This window comes from Cetorhinus maximus, chromosome 30 (assembly GCF_964194155.1).
Source record: "Cetorhinus maximus chromosome 30, sCetMax3.hap1.1, whole genome shotgun sequence".
NCBI classification, from domain to species: Eukaryota; Metazoa; Chordata; class Chondrichthyes; order Lamniformes; family Cetorhinidae; genus Cetorhinus; species Cetorhinus maximus.
Window position 1 is genome coordinate 669863 of NC_135908.1, and position 15368 is coordinate 685230.

A 15368-nucleotide genomic window follows, 5' to 3' on the forward strand; every position below is an offset into this window, starting at 1 on the left:
ACTCATCAGTGACTAACTCGAGACTCTCTCACATAGAGGTAGCCCGCGCTACTCTGCTATTGAATATTAAGATCATGTGACCTTACATTACAATGTTTGTCTTAAAGGTATATTACGTATCAGATTGCTACAGAGAACTATTTTTATAGAAGGATGTAAAGGTGTATAGGGGTGGCCATGTGAGATCTGAAAGGTACAACGTGTCAAACAGACTTGGGGGAAAATCCTCTAGGCACTTTGCAGAAGTTCTGCTATTCCAGTAACCAAAGTTGTGGAGTTCCACTGTCAAGTGGGTGCTTGTGCTAACCTTGCTGGATTGTCTCTATACATTTAAAATCTATTTTGGACTGTTGCCTTAAAGGGGGAGTTTGGTTAAGCAGGAATTTTGGGAATTGTTATAATATTAAGTAACTATATAACCAAAATCTTGTGTGTGTGTTTTATTCTTTTCTTTTGCTAATAAATGTTTTAATTTAATTTTTAAAATCTCTAAAGGAGTTAATGGACTCATTACTTCTGACTTCAGTGCACAAGCCTTCTCGTAATAAATACAAATTTCAAAACCATTGTGATAGTGTGGCCAAGTTTCCCTTGTGGATTTGGTCAGCCTGGTGAATACCACCTGGCGTATCATAGCACTGTCTGTTGAGCAGTGTTGGAAGGTGTATGGATGCCATATAAGGACAGTGATTTCTTCCACAATCCAAGATTCTCATATCAATCATACCAAGTCTAACTGAGGGAGAAAAGGCACATGGGCGGATACTAGAGAGTGTCCATGGAAATTAAACCCGGATACTAGTCTTCACTAGAGGGGTTAGAGAGTGACCAAGGAAATGTTCTTATTGTCAACACAGTCCTATGTCCATTTGATGAGGGGCGTGTAATGCGATCATTGAAAAGGTGACAAAAAGGCCTGTAAATCTTATGTGGGGCCTAACAGATAACTTTGGGAAGTATAACAAGTCTCAAATTCTGGCAACTTTCTTAAAACAAGAGACGTTACCCTAGGCGGTTGATCTAATATTGTTTGTTTTGTCCTGTCGCCTAAATTCTAAATGACTCCCAGCATGCGAGGCGTACAGAGTTAGTGTTTTTGTATAATGTATTTTAAATGATGAGAACAGCAGCAAAATCATTCAGTAAACAAAAAAATAATAAGTGACAGATGCTTTTGTACCACACTGAAGTGCCAGTCTAGAGTTGTGTTTTCAAACTTTCAAGTGAGATTTGAAGCCATAAGCTATTCAAAACCTTGTGTAGGGGAGATTGCTGCCATTGAGACAAACTAATCCTATGGGCTGTTCTAAAATGCAGACTCATGCCCATGAAGGACAGGAATTGGACTGAACTATATTTTCTTCTTACAAGTTGCAATTTCCAGAACATAAGAAATGGGAACAGGAGGAGGCCATTTGGCTCCTCGAGCCTGCTCCACCATTCAGTGAGATCATGGCTCATCTAATTGAGGCCTTAACTCTACTTTGCTGCCTGTCATAATCCTTGACTCTCTTGTCAATCAAAAATCTGTCTAACTTGGCCTTGAAAATTATTGCCCTCTGTGGATTTCGAAATTCTGATTCTGGTTCTAAGAGCCTCATTGACTATCAACTGAGCTGGCTGGGAATTTCTGGAAGGTGCTAATCTATCGTACAACACAGCCCATAATTTTATTTTCCTCATCAATCTCTCCTCCCACATCTCTCTGCTGAAGTTGTTGAATCCTCGCTGGGGCATAGCTACATGGGCACATTTCATCCAAGCGGACATGACTAACATGGCAGTCTGTACAATGAATGTCGACAGCGTGTTGCCTGTCACTTTAAGATCAGTTGAGCAGAGTGGGGTCATGTGATTTGTTCAACCAATGTGTGGCTAGCACGGGAGAATAAATTCTAGGGAGGAGTTTCCTGCGAAGAAATGGCTGTATAAGGGACTGGCTTGGTTACAAGCGGCCATGGAAGCTCTTATGTAAATAAGGTTTTTTTGTTTGATGAAGTGGCCTGTCAGAGTCTGTTTCTACAGACAGGTTATGGAAAAACCTTTTACACAGCAAATGGTTAGTGTCTGGAATGCCCCTGACAGTGTGGTGGGGGCAGATTCAACTGTAACTTTCTAAAGGGTCTTAGATAAGCTCCTGAAGAGAGAAATGATTTGTAAGGGTATGGGGAAAAGACAAGGGAGTGGGACTGGCTGAATAGCTCTTACAAAGAGTTGGCTCGGATATAATGGGCCGAATGGCCTCCTGTGCTGTAACCATTCTATTCTATTCTATTCTGTGCCACCTCAGAGGTGTGCACCATAGCCAACCTTGATCTTATCTGCTTCCACATGTGCAAATTTCCAGCAAGGTCTGTTGATGGGGAGTAGGAACCCTGACTAGTATTTCCCTTTCCTCATCTCATAGGACCAATTCTGATGCCCCTAACTCTATCCTGGCTGAGACCAAATCCCTCAACACAGAGTCAGTCTGGGACCACTCCGAACCTAAGCCACTCATCAAATGAACTCTCTTGATTTATTTCTGGGGAGCTTACACTCCACGTGTTTATCGGGAGGGTTTTGAAGCGGTGGAATTCATTTCAAAGGGGATGGTTGAGGAAGAATATTAGATTGCATAGGTGGCTGAGGGGAAATGGGGTTGAAGGGATATGGGGAAAAGAGTAAGTAAATGTGACTAGGACTGTTTGCTTTCATGGAGGGTAAACGCCAACATGGACTGGCTGCTTTGAATGGCGTTTCCCCCTTGTTATGTCTATATATTTCGTCAATAATTCTAATAAAGGCAGAGTTTCATGTGTAACTTTTCCAAAAAGGACTTCCAATAAAATTTCTGTGACAAATCATGAGATTGTTGCGCGATGATATCAGTGCCACGTGATATTCAAGTATCTGCAGTTAGTGCATGGCCATTAAAGCTGAGCCTCTGTTGATCTTATTTGTTTGATACCTTCCAAGTTGTGACAAAGGTGACTGTGTTTGGACTCTTACATCTGGCATTGGTTTCCCCTCAGGCTGCGAACAGTACAGAGCGGGGTGCAGCCTGCCTCATGAGGCTGTCCCCAGTCGTGTGGCGCTTTCCTCACTCGAGTTTGAAAGGATGGGCAGGAGGCAATCAAAGCTGTCAACAGGTCGGATCACCTTCTGAAACACTACTTGTCTATAAACCTGCTCAGCTTCGCCAAAAATAGAATTAAATCCTCTCTTTTTGTTAAAAGTCACTGCTATTATTTTTGTACATTCTTCTTCCCCTGCTTCCCCCACATTAATCTCCTGATCCTTTGATTTTTTTAAAATTCATTTCCTCACTTGCCCCATATCCAATCAGGTGACTCATTGACAGATCTAGTAGGTCACCTGCTGCATTGACTGAGAGATCTCGGGATTCATCTGACTCCAGGAACATGATGGGCCTCTGGGGAAACCCACCCTGTCAATCTTCCTCTCCACCATGTGAGGAAGCACCAAGTTTCTCTTCGACACTTAACCCGAAGGACGTTGTTAAGAATGGGATCTTGCCATGTCGGCAGTTGCTTTTGTGAACCCATCTTGCAATAGCCCATGACACAAGGGGCCACACTCCATGGGCTGAATTTTCCCCCTGTTGGGGGTGAAGTTGAAGGGCGGGTGGGCGCACACAGGCGCGTTTCCAATCGGCGCCCCCGATTGGGGGCGCGACGCCATTTTATGTGGGCGGGCCAATTAAGGCCTGCCCAGCATGATAAAAACAGAATTATCTGGAAAAACTCAGCAGGTCTGGCAGCATCGGTGGAGAAGAAATCAGTTAACGTTTCGAGTCCTCATGACCCTTCGGCAGAACTTTTCGTTAACTGATTTCTTCTCCACCGATGCTGCCAGACCTGCTGAGTTTTTCCAGGTAATTCTGTTTTTGTTATGGATTTCCAGCATCCGCAGTAGCTTTTAGCTTTTTGTTTTTATCTCTGCCCAGCATGATGTCTGCACAATGCTGTGCGCTCCCTGTATGGGCGGTGGGGGGATTCCCAAAATCGAGAGTGCGCTCTTTCGCGCATGCGCATGAAAGAGTGCACTTATCTCCCTGAGGCTAAGTGCTGCCTCAGGGAGATCGGCTCAAAATGTTAAAAACCTAAAAATAGAATAATAAAAGTTCCCTGACATGTCCCCTCATGCGACATTGTCACATGAGTTGGGACATGTCCATAATTTTTACAAAAACTTTACGCTGGTGGATGAGGTTTGATGCTTTTTCTATTCCCTATCGGGGCTCCTGGCCTGTCCGCCGACCTTAAGGTTGGACGGGCAGGTCATTTAATTGTTTAAATGATCCTCTCAATGGCCTCAATTGGCCTTTGACAGGTCGGCGGGCGGACAGTTGATTTTGCTGCGCCCCCGCCTACCGGAAAATTTAAATGGGGCGGGATGACGTCGGGAGTTCCACCCAATGTATCCGCGTCATTTTACATGTTGGCGAGCAGGCCCCGCCCCCTGCTCACCGATGGGAAAATCCTGCCCATGATGTTACTGCAACCTTGTGATGTCCTCATACTCCATAATAATTTGTCTACAAATAGGAAAATCAAATTGTAATGTTTAATTCTCTGACTGTTTTAATTAAATTGTTCCTAAATCATGATTTCCATTCGCTTCTTTTATTATTTCTGTCTGGAGCTTAGTAACAATTTGCAGCCCGTGTGTCACCTGCGTTCAAGCCGTACAAGACGTGACTTTTTATATCAATGACTTTCCTTTAGGACATCAAAGGTCAGCACTGGACCGAAGACGATTCTGACGGTGACAATGACTCTGATGAATTCCTGTATGGCGTGCAGGTAAGCAATCCTTTGATTTTGCTCAGTTAGGGTGCAGACTAGGGCGAGGGTCTGCAAGCACTGGCGAATATCCCTTTTGTGAGTTCACCATCCCAGACATTAAAGAGCCATTGGATTTGTGGGTGGGGAAGGGAGGGCAGGGGCATGTTGACAAATCTTAAAAATCAGTACTTCAAAGAGGAGTGGAAGATGATTTGACAGTAATTTTCAGAAGGGAATTGGATATATCTTAAAAGGAGAAATTTGTAGGACTACGGGGAAAGAGCGAGGCAATGGGATTTTTAACGAGCCAACACAGACAAAATAGGCTGACTAGCTTCCTTATATGCTGTACAATCCCACAATTTATAGGACAGTTGCCTGCCAATTTTATCTTATGCAACGACTTACGTTAAGCACTGTCCTTATGTAAAGAATGTCCCAAGACATAAACAGGGACAGGGGAAATCAGACATCGGGCCAGAAGGGAGAACATGAGAAAAAGTGATTAAGGAGATGGCCTTTGAGGAGGTTATTAAAGGTCGAGAGGGAGGTGATGAGTCAGGGTGGCAGGTAGAGGCAGCTCCAGAGAGTAGAACCAAGGTTAATGAAGACTGGGGTGGAGGAAGCACTTGAGAAAGGATAGAAGGTTAGAGAAGCTTGAAGACAGGTAATGCTATATTCCCATTAGACAATTGATTCATAGGGCACATTACCAGGAATAGTAACTAATTTGTGAAAATAAAATGTAGGCAGTGAATTAATATTTGACAAGAAAGGAGATTCTTGGCATACATGTAATGGTAGGTCTGTTTGATTTAGATGGAGATGTAGAAACCTTGGGCTTGGTGACTCTAGTGGTTACACTTGGAATGAGAAGGGAGGGGGCTTGATGAGCCTTTCCTTATGTTATCAACAGACAAATTGCTTCATTACGCTTTTGTATTTTGACAGAAAAACAAAAAAGGTGTTGCCACAAATTCTTGTAAAAGAGCATAAAGTTTTGAATTTATTTGGCCAATTATATTTCTCTTGCTTTACCATAGAAAAGGCATCTTATAGTTGCATGGTCAGATCACGGGCAATGAGCGCAAAGGGTTTTTACCACAAATATCCTTGATGCTAATCTCAAAACTACTAACAGTGAATTAATCAGAAAAACTTCACAAACCTCTTGCAAAATGTGACAAAAGATATGTGATGCCAACCTCCAGTAGCTTGCTTTTCCCCAAACTCTCACCTCACGAGGAATAATTCTGAAGGATGAAAATTGTTTTATAAATTGTCATTAATTGAAAAATCATGCAGAAACCTCTGGAGCTTGACTTGTCAATCATCACTGTTTAGAGAAGTTGTGTGTACTGCTATAGATATTCCTACACGCATGGCTCTCTTGCTATGTAAAACAAAGAGCGTGATTTCCATAGAGCAGAGATGAAGTCAGGTCAGTACAAGTGACAGTTGATTGAACTGTATTGAATTCGGCAATTACAGCTTAGGTCTGTCCTGAAATGGAATTATAATGCCAGGTAAAAGGGGCTAATTTCACAAGTGGATTTAAAGTAAATTGGAAGCAGATGAACAAGCTGGTCAAAGTTCCAGAATCTGTGCTTTATGATACATGCTGGGGTCTTTCAGAAGTATTACAGCACGAGGCTCTTTCATATGAAGGAGACCGGTGCCAAAAGTCAAAGACCAAAGGCCATGGCTTTATATAGGGTGCGCAGTCAGCAGGATCAATCCCCAAAGTCTCCCGTCTCCATTTTGCTGGAGCTATTCTGAACTTGACAGTGCTGGCTAGATTTGTTCTAGCTGCGACCAAGTTCAACTATTATCTCAGCAGATTTGTCATTTTTGTACACCAGACTTCACCCTTACTCCTGGATGTTGCCTCAGCCCCCATTATCCACCTCGCCCCCATTAGCTGTTCAGTTTGGGAACAAATTAATTCCATTCTGATGAGACTAGAATTTATCCATAAGGATGCAGCATAGGTCAAAATGCTGCTTAATATACAGACAAATGCAATAACTTTATTTTCAGCTCTTAGTGGAAAGACAATTTGTGAACAAGGGTCATATTTCCCTGGTCGTTGTTTGTTATCTTAATGTCTCAGAGTCCAAGCATGCAAAGGAAATCTTGAGAACTCGCTCGTATACCACAGGAAGGCATTTTATGTGAGGCATTCAAGAGCAGAAGGATATTTACTACAGCGATATTACCTTTTGTAATTGCGGAAGCACAGATGGAGTCATTTTTCCACGATACTGTCAAACCAACATGAACAAAAAAGCCTTCCCATCATATGCTCTATAAGCTAAATTATACTACTGGCCTACTTTATATTCCTCAGGAGTGATTCACCCATCAGAGCTCAGCTCCAGGTTTTACCATTGTAATGATGGCAAAACTGTCAACATTCAGTGTGATTATCCTGTAAAGCCTGAGCAACTTCAGGCACCCCCACTTGTGCAGTTAAACATGGAAATCTAGAGGTTGGTATCAGTGATTTCCTGCTCCTCTACCAGGTGCGCTGTTGAAGTCTCTGCACACGTTAAACTTTAGAAATCATTGAACTGACTAGAACTTCCCCTTTTACACAGTTAAACTTCCCTGGCAAAGTTGTGCCATGTTAATGAGGTATAATTAGGTTTTTGGTGGTCTAACAAGTCATAATGACTGCTGAAAACCTCTCTAGCCCTGGAAACCCAATTTTATATTTGTGCAAAGGCAAATTTTTTCCATTCTGATTAACCCATAGATTTTTAATTATTTTTGAAAATTTTGTTTGAGATTTCAGTTTCTAGTAACTATGTCCCTATCTTTATTTTGGTCTGTGTAAAATTTATATAAAGCACAGGATAATCGGGACATTTTACTTTCTGGTCTCCTGTCCGTGAGAATTCTTCAATGTGATTGGCCCTGTTTGATGACACCACTGTTGCTGGATGCCTGGAGATCCGCTTGACTTGGCGCCAGATCCAAATTAACATTGGGAAAGGGGAAATCCATATTGCAGAGATCGCTGATCTTCATGGGCAGCTTTCTTCGAGGTCACTTCACTGCTGCCCACAAAATCTGAGCCATTAATCTTCAAAACAAAATTGAATAGAGAAAAGCCAAAGGCTGCTGAGATTCATCACAACTTTTTGTATTGACTTTATTCTGAAAGATGGCCAATCATTTGTTAAACTTTAAAGCTAAAGATATTTGACTTGCATGTAGGAATATAGAATGCAGCAAACAGTAGTGTCCTTTCCCTCTTCTAAAGGGACCCTAAATTGGTTAATGTTGAGAGGATCGGAGCTGACCTTTGTTTGTTGAAAAGCTTTGCTTTGGAATCCAAACTAGGGGACTTATAGACGGATTAAGACATATCATTTGTGGGTCAGTATGGATCTCAGCTAACGTGCTCTGGCCAGTTTTGGCAGAAGCACCTATTGACTTTCATGGTGGTCCAATTCCGAACGCTGTCAGCATTGTTAAAAGCAAATCACAATATCAACAATTTGGTCCAAAGTTGGGTTTCACCAACAATAGGGTGTCTCGTTCCAGATCTTTGATCTCCAATTGAATGTACCTGAGCATAGATAGCTCTATCAATGTGTGAACAAAATTGTTGCTTAATCATTCTTATAAAATTCCCCAGACCCATTGTCCCTTAACTTGCCATTTGATAATATCAGTGAAACCAAGAATGGAGTACAAACTGTGTCACCACTGGCTGGCCTGGTGAATGTGGTATTGTTCCATTACTACTGATAATTATATATTTTAAATAAAACTGTCAACTTTCCTCAGATGTACAAGGATAGTAAGAACTGTCATTATAACAAATTGTTTCCTCAATGGAATTTTGTTCAATGCAATTGGGGAAGCATCTCAAGAGTTTCATGGTTACAGTTTTAACAGTTGGCAAAGGTCAAACTGATTGTCTTAGTCAGGGTTATAAGTTTATTCAGATATTACATAGAATTAAATATGCCTGTTTGGGTTTCTGTGGCTGGAATTTTCCAGCCCTTCCCCCCTCCCCCTCCGCGATGTATTTCCCTGTGGTGGGGCCGATGAGCCATTGAAATCTCCATTCACATTGGCAGGACTGGAAGATCTCACCAGTGTAAGGGGCTGAAAAATTCCGCCGTGTGCTGTAAACACATTCATCCCAATCGGTCCATTTCTGGTATTTATGCTCTACATGAGCCTCCACTCACCCTTTTTCATCTGATCCTATCATTATAACTTTCTATTCCTTTCTACAAGAGAAGGAACCTTCTTTCTGAATGAAAACTGATCATGTTGCTTGTTCGATCTCCCCAAGATCTCTCCCCTCCTGTCATCATGTCAGGGTCAACATCTCATAACAAGTCAGGGCACAGAAGCTGATTGAGAACTGCAACAATAAGTGAGGAAGACATGTGGTAGAATGCTAAACGTTTCTCATTTTAAATCTATTATCTTCATTGCAGCGCCTGTTCAGATTTTAAAGACCTCTTTAAACATGGTCATTGAGAATGTTGCCTGAACAACCAGAATAGGCCTCTCCAAGATGGTGCCTGCAGCAATTTAGCACTCCCTCAGTAATGCACTGGAACATGCAGGCCTCCTGCCAGCATAGAAGCAATTAACTTTGTTTTATTCATTCATGGGATGCAAGTGTCGCTGGCAAGCCCAGCATGTGTTGCCCATTCCCGTTTTGCCCTTGAGAAGGTGGTGGTTTTCTGCAGTCTTCTTGAACCACTGCAGTCCATGTGGTGTAACTGACAGTTAGTGAGAACAATGATTTTTTCAATAGGCTCAAACTCAAAATAAGATATGATTGCTCACAACATTGAGTAAATGCGAGATTAATCTCTCCATACACTAATCTAACAAGTTGCTTTGACCCAACGTCAGAAATAGCTGATGGTCCCTTCCTTGCCATCCACTATCTACTAGAGAAACTGTTATGAGTTGGTGAAGGCTTTGCAAGGGACACATGTTGAACCAAACCCCAAATTACCTAAACTTTGCAAACGTCCAATACCTGCAAAGGTCATCAAAATGGTTCACTTTGGGCATTTGCAAATTGCCTCTCACTTCTGGCAATTGCACTGAATGTTTTCTCTGAGCAAGAGCTAGAATGCAAATTACATTACCAACACGGTTGCCAAAATATCAATGAAGATACCCAATAGGGAAAGGATCTTATTTGGAAACGTGGGAAGTTAGAACTCACTTGACCAGAAACAAACTTGATTTGGTCCAAGTGTAGTGTTAGGAATTAAGTCACGTATAACGCTTAGATTGTTCATGGGCTTAATATCAGTTATACTCTGAGTTGACCATTGGGGTTGACTGAATTTAAGGTTCCGTGGGAACTCTGTTGGGACTTTTTTTTAAAAGCTTTTTTTCAGTCAGAAATGTTTCACTACCTTCATCATTACTATTTAACTCAGCTCCACAATGCAAAGGCAAAACAACTAGGCTAGAAGTACTTTTCATTGCTGTGATCTTAAAAAGCAGACTCTTTAAGATAGGTGATCAATTAAGATCCAAATTGACAGGCTAATAGATGTGATTTTTTTTGTTAAAAGGCATTTAGGCTTGCATGGATGCATATCACTGCATGAGTTATGCGTGTCCTGTGTGTCCTTTTGAGATGCATGTTTTTCAGAGCAACTAAACTAAATTGATTTCCTTATGGCCTGGGGACTGTTACACTCACTTCCAAAATGAATGGGCTCTTGAGGCACCTCTCTCTGATTTCCAATAGGCCCTAGAACCCTCAGGGCACATTCTGACCACATGAAGTGTACACAAGCTGAGCTTCAGAAAGGGTGCAGATAAAAATACACACATCTTTCACAAAGAACAAGTTAGAAAGACATGATTGTGATTGGAAATAAAAAAAAACAGAAAATGCTGGATACCTTCGGCCTGTCAGGCAGCTTCTATGGAAAGGGGAACAGAGTTAATGGGCTGAATTTGACGGCGGGCTTCAGTACTCCGATGTCCATGTGAAAAGTGGGCCCCAAGCCTGCATTTGGCAGCAACGGGACTGGCTCAGTGATTGATCCATCCAATAAAGGAGGACGTCTGGTCTCCTGATGTTGCTGGTCCAATCAGAGAGCCCACAGCTCTGAAGCCTCGGCAGCCCTAGTAGGAGAGGTGGGCACTTCTGAGGCAGGTAGGAGATCTCGGGTGCATCCAGGTAAGTAAATTTAATGTATAAAAAGAATCATGGGCTGAGGGTTTTTGGGGGAGTGGGGGGAAGCGGGCGGGTGGGAGAGGGAGACACCTTCAGGGAGGTCAATGGGTCCTATCCTGTTTGTGGACCACTCTTTGTGCCATGGAGACTCTGGGCTACAGCAGGGAGGCCCATTTAGCTGGTGGACTCCTCACCCAGCGGCGACCTGGACCACTATTGGCAAAATTCCAGCAGCTCTGTAATGAATAGGGTCTTTAAGTATGCAAATTGTACTGCCCATTCCCTTGGAGTAAGCAGCCCTTCTGTCATACAGCCTTCCGCTGGGAATCTACGCTGCTATTTCACCGCAACCCCTCCTCCCACCGCATCCCCCACCTCTCCAACCTAAAGCCGGTAAAATTCTGCCCAATATTCAGGTTGATGACCTTTTATCAGAACTCGTTTGGCACAGATCTGAAGAGAGGTCATTGGCCTGAAAAGTTGACTTTGTTTCTCACCCCACAGTGGATGCCTGACCTGCTGAGTCTTTCCAGCATTTTCTGTTTTCGTCTCCAATTTCTCGCATCTGCAGTATTTTACTTTTGTTTTGCTGTTGTAATGGGGTCCGGTATGGGTCATGGGGGTCCGGTATGGGTCATGGGGGTCCGGTATGGGTCATGGGGGTCCGGTATGGGTCATGGGGGTCCGGTATGGGTCATGGGGGTCCGGTATGGGTCATGGGGTCCAGTATGGGTCATGGGGTCCAATATGGATAGGAAAACCAGGAAAAATGGAATTGTTAGAGTAATCAAGTTATCACTGGGAAATGAATAAAGGATAAAATCTGGTTATCTACATTATATTATATTAAATTAAATCGTATTTGTGGACGGGAGTAATTGATGGACTTCTCTGTAAAAGAGAAGAGAGGAGGCTGTATATTAGACCATTTGATTGCACTGGACAGGACCCCAGGTCTTCAACACATTTTGCCATTGAGCAATGGAACTTGAGTTTGTGCCCAGACCTGAGGCTCTGGGAGATCCCCAAGCAGAAATCAGCCTTTTTTACACACAATGCTGGATGTTTTTTTGTTTTGGGGGGTGGTGGCAGTGGCAGGTGGGTGGGTGGGGGAGCTTTTAAACCTCCCCCCCGTCTCCTGAGCATTGCCCATTGTTAACAAAGATTAGCCTTTCAGTTTGGAATGATGTGCAGCCTGGAGGGGGAGGAATTATCCTTTCACGTTCTCATTACTTTAGGGATCGGAAATCTGGTGGGCCAAATGGGTAAGTGTGAATTACTTAAGGAGTAGTTGAATTTTTAAAGATTAAGTCTGGTTCTAATTTAACCCCTTTTGTGCTTATCCGTCGCTATTTTGGTAACTGTGATGATAGGTGATGGGTATTGCAGTCTACAATTGGGAATAGGAGGGAAGATTCTGGCTTATCTATTATTGGGTAGACAGCGGTGTAGTGGGCTAATGTCATTGGGTTAGTAAACCAGAGGCCCAGGCCAATACTCTGGGGGCGTGGGTTCAAATCCCACCATGGCGACTGGTGGAATTTAAATTCAGTTAATGAAATCTGGAATTATAAAGCTACTCTCAGTGATGGTGACCATGAAGTTATTGATTCTTATAAAAACCCATCAAGTTCATTAATGCCCTTTGGGAAGGAAATCTGTCCTTACCTGGTCTGGCCTATATGTGACTCCAGGCCCACAGCAATGTGGTTGAATCTTAACTGAAATGGCCTAGAAAACCACTCAGTTCAAAGGCAATTAGGGATAGGCAACAAATATTGGCCTTGCCAGTGACACTCACATCTCATGAAAGAATAAAATGTGATAAGTGTGATATGGGGCTAATGCCTAATCTTTCCCAGTGCTGGACCTGTTGTAAATTGATGAGAGGGGTGCTGATAGACAACAATAGCAATCCATCTACTCATCTCTAAGTACTCTGAATCAGCGTGGTACTTAGTCCATCATAAAATTCAAGTTCAGAAATGGCACTCCCCAGAAAGCAGTGGCATCCAAACAGAGAATGGGAGACAATTCAGTAAAGAGTGCAGGAGGGCATGCCAAGAGCACCACCAGACATGCCTAAAAAAGTGGTGTCAGTCTGATGAAACTACAACACAGGACTACTTGTGTGCCAAACAGTGAATGTAGCATGCAGTCAACAGAGCTAAGCGATCCCACAACCAATGGATCAGATCTAAGCTCTGCAGTCCTGCCACATCCAGTTGTGAATGGTGGCGGACAATTAAACAACTCACTGGAGGAGGAGGCTCCACAAATATCCCCACCCTCAATGATGGAGGAGCCCAGCACATCAGTGCAACAGATAAGGCTGAAGCATTTGCTACAATCTTCAGCCAGAAGTGCCGAGTGGATGATCCACCTCTGCCTCCTCTGGAGGTCCCCAGCATCACAGATGCCAGTCTTCAGCCAATTCAATTCACTCCATGTAATATCAAGAAATGGCTGAAGGCACTGGATAAAGCAAAGGCTATGGGCCCTGACAATATTCCAGCAATAGTGCTGAAGACTTGTGCAGAACTTGCCGCACCCTTACCCAAATTGTTCCAGTACAGCTACAACACTCTTATCTACACGACTATATGGAAAACTGTCCAGGTATGTCCTGTCCACAAAAAGCAAGACAAATCCACCTTGGCCAATTACCGCCCCATCAGTCTACTCTCGATCATTAGTAAAATGATGGAAGGAGTTATCGACAGTGCTTTCAAGCAGCACTTACTTAGCAATAACCTGCTCACTGACGCTCAGTTTGGGCTCTGCCAGGGTTGCTGAACTCCTGACCTCATTACAGCTGTAGTCCAAACATGGAAAAAGAGCTGAACTCCTGAGGTGAGAGTGACTGCCCTTGACATCAAGGCAGCATTTGACTGAGTGTGACATCAAGGAGCCCTAGCAAAACTGGAGTCAATGGGAATCAGGGAGAAAACTCTTCATTGGCTGGGGTCATACCTAGCACAAAGGAAGATGGTTGTGGTTGTTGGAGGTCAGTCATCTCAGCTCCAGGACATCACTACAGGAGTTCCTCAGGGTAGTGTCCTCGGCCCAACCATCTTCAGCTGCTTCATCAATGACCTTCCTTCCAACATAAGGTCAGAAGCGGGGATGTTCATTGTGCAATCATCATTGTTTAGTACCATTTGTGACTCATCAGATACCGAAGCAGTCCATGCCCATATGTAGCAAGACCTGGACAATATTCAGGCTTCAGCTGATAAGTGGCAAGTAACATTCACGCTACACAAGTGTGGGGGGTGGGGGGTGGAACAATTAAAATCACAGGGATCTGGATCGGATTGATTCCCTGATGCAGTCCCTCAGTCACTGCGTTTTATGGGACAGTGGGACTGGATGCCGATTTACACAATTAAAGGCCCAATTAGGGGCCATCTTACATTGTAATGGTGGAGCAACGCCTCTCCCCCGCTTCCCTCCCTGCGCTCACCTCTGCTTCCCTGTTGCATGAGGAGGCTTGTCAGTTAAATGGATGCAGTCTCCCAGTTGTTGCCCTGGGACAGGTTTTGTGGAACAAAGAGGAGACCGTGGGCAGGGAAGGCAGCCCCCTGGGGCCACAGTGATCTCCCTGGAGTGGTTCACCCTCTGACCCTGTGACTTTTTAAAATATGTCTTTAACGGCCTTCTTGGAGGTTCCAGGTCTCCTGCAGCCCTCAGTAAAGATCACCTCTCCCAGTGGCACTGCTCAGGCTTCAGAGCCATCGGCCCTGGTGTTTGGGGCCTGCAGCATTAGGAGCCTGCCTGCTCTCCTTCATTGGATGGTGGGTCCACAGGCAGCCAAGTAGGAGTCAGTCAGATCCCAGCAAGTGCAGGCTCAGGACCCGCTCTTCACCCTGATGTCGGGGTCCCAATATCCTTTGTAAAATTCTGTCCATAGGTTCCCCAACCCCTCCCCACCACCCCCCCACACCCCCTGAGTTCAACTTAGCAGCTTCTGAAGTACATCGAAGTTAACAAAATCATTTACTTTCTTCAGGCAAGTGTGAAATCATATTACTTGTGTAGCTTTTTAAAAAAATCTCTCTGCACATTTAGCAACAGCAGAATGTTTTGGTGCAGGACTATACCCTCACAAGAAACTTAATTTTGGATGAGATCAGCAGTGGAATCATATTGTTACAAAGGTACAAGTAATCAACCAAAACGATTGGAAGTAGATCCATTGCTTTGATATTTCCCACGTCTCAAGTTCCAGATCTCACTTGCACAGTTATGTAGGTGCAATGTGGAGATAGGGTACGTATTTGAAGGGTAATCAATTCCTGTAATATCAAGGGAAGGGATATGGAGATGGAGTGGGAAAGTAGCATTGAGATAAGTGATCAGCCATGATCTAATTGAATAGTGGATCAGGCTCA

At 43.6% G+C, this 15368-nt stretch overlaps 1 protein-coding gene across 9 annotated transcripts in view; it reads left to right on the top strand.

Moving 5' to 3' along the window:
* The window catches only part of parp6b (poly (ADP-ribose) polymerase family, member 6b), a 121785-nt gene that overhangs the window by 29886 nt on the left and 76531 nt on the right, over nt 1-15368 (top strand). For all 9 annotated transcript variants that reach the window (XR_013573802.1, XR_013573801.1, XR_013573803.1 and 6 more), the window contains exons 3-4: nt 3015-3131; nt 4731-4808. Coding sequence is in view for 6 of the 9 variants with exons in the window: in XM_078532246.1 (XP_078388372.1) it covers nt 3015-3131; nt 4731-4808 (195 nt within the window). In the remaining 3 variants the exon portion in view is untranslated. The remainder of the gene's footprint in view (nt 1-3014; nt 3132-4730; nt 4809-15368) is intronic.